The following is a 1,072-nucleotide window of genomic DNA, read 5'->3' as shown; positions in this document are numbered from 1 at the left end:
CACTTATCTAAACCGCCTAAAATTGGTATTTCTAAGCGGTTTACAAAACCGCCTCTGATTGTATGCTTTAGGTGGGTATATGAACCGCCGGAAAGTATCTTTTGGAGTCATTTAAAAAAACCGACAGATAATGTACAACACAGCGGTCATAAAAATCGCTGCGAAGTATGCTGTTCAGGCGGGTGACTAAACCGCCGCATATTATAGTTTAGAGGCAGGTATTCCAGCGGTTGTTTTAAACCGCTTCAGATTGTCTCGCGGCAGAGTTAAAGGCGGCGATCTACGGACTGCGTTAAAGCTTCTATTGGAGGCGGTTTGAACCGCCCAAAAAAGAAAAAACAACCGCCTGGAATTGACCCCTTTTTTTGTAGTGAGATGTGACAGAAGGCGTATGTAATTCTTTCCTTCGATTCTCTTTCCATTTTCAACTCCATTGAGAACAACTGTATCAAGCAACCATGAAGAAAGAATTCTCGACTCACCCGTTTTGCCTTTAGAGCATCGGCGAGCTGAAACCGCTCTGTATTTTTCTGGTTAATCTCTTTATCAAGCTTATCAATTTCAGATTTAATGTTGGAATCATCATATGGCCGGAATCTGACAAAATAAAAAGAATGTGTCTGCTCAGGCGCAGTCCACTCTTCAACAGCGTTTTTTGGGACATTGGAATCTGAAACACCATTTCCTTCTGCTTTAGCAGTTTCATCTCCATGTGACCCAAATTTTATGGCCTCTCCATCTCCCTGAGCTTGTTCCAATTTCCCAATTTCACTCGAAACAGATTTGTCTCCTTCAGCACCTTTCTCCACTGGCCCTTGAACCATCTCAAATCCATCATTTTCAACCGCCATGTCTCCCACTACAGTACAGCCTCACAAAAGCCCAAGAAACCTAATTCCAAAACAAAAAATACTTCATATGAATATAGGGAACATTCCAACAGCATGTATAATTCAATAGTTTGGAACCACAGCCCTAACAATCAGCCAGACAAATGCCAACCCATGAATCAAACAGAACAAAATTTAGGATTGTTAACCATGAATATCAATTTAAACAAAAAAAGAAAAAA

General features: G+C 40.8%; 1 protein-coding gene across 1 annotated transcript; it reads right to left on the bottom strand.

Moving 5' to 3' along the window:
- Nucleotides 1–266: 266 nt before the first annotated feature.
- On the bottom strand, nucleotides 267–824 carry LOC133311325 (proton pump-interactor 1-like). The gene has a single exon (XM_061512346.1). It carries the CDS (start codon nucleotides 822–824, stop codon nucleotides 267–269), a length of 558 nt encoding a protein of 185 aa, XP_061368330.1.
- Between the last annotated feature and the right edge of the window lie 248 nt (nucleotides 825–1,072).

The sequence above is a fragment of the Gastrolobium bilobum genome, unplaced genomic scaffold (assembly GCF_033153095.1).
Source record: "Gastrolobium bilobum isolate Gb01-03AN ecotype WA unplaced genomic scaffold, APGP_CSIRO_Gbil_v1 utg11809, whole genome shotgun sequence".
Classification (NCBI taxonomy): Eukaryota; Viridiplantae; Streptophyta; class Magnoliopsida; order Fabales; family Fabaceae; genus Gastrolobium; species Gastrolobium bilobum.
The sequence above is the reverse complement of the archived record's forward strand: the minus strand, read 5'-3'. Positions and strand labels throughout refer to the sequence as shown.

Coding starts and splice junctions, on each gene's coding strand:
- LOC133311325 (XM_061512346.1), bottom strand. CDS start 824: ATGGTTCAAGGGCCAGTGGAGAAAGGTGCTGAAGGAGACAAATCTGTT.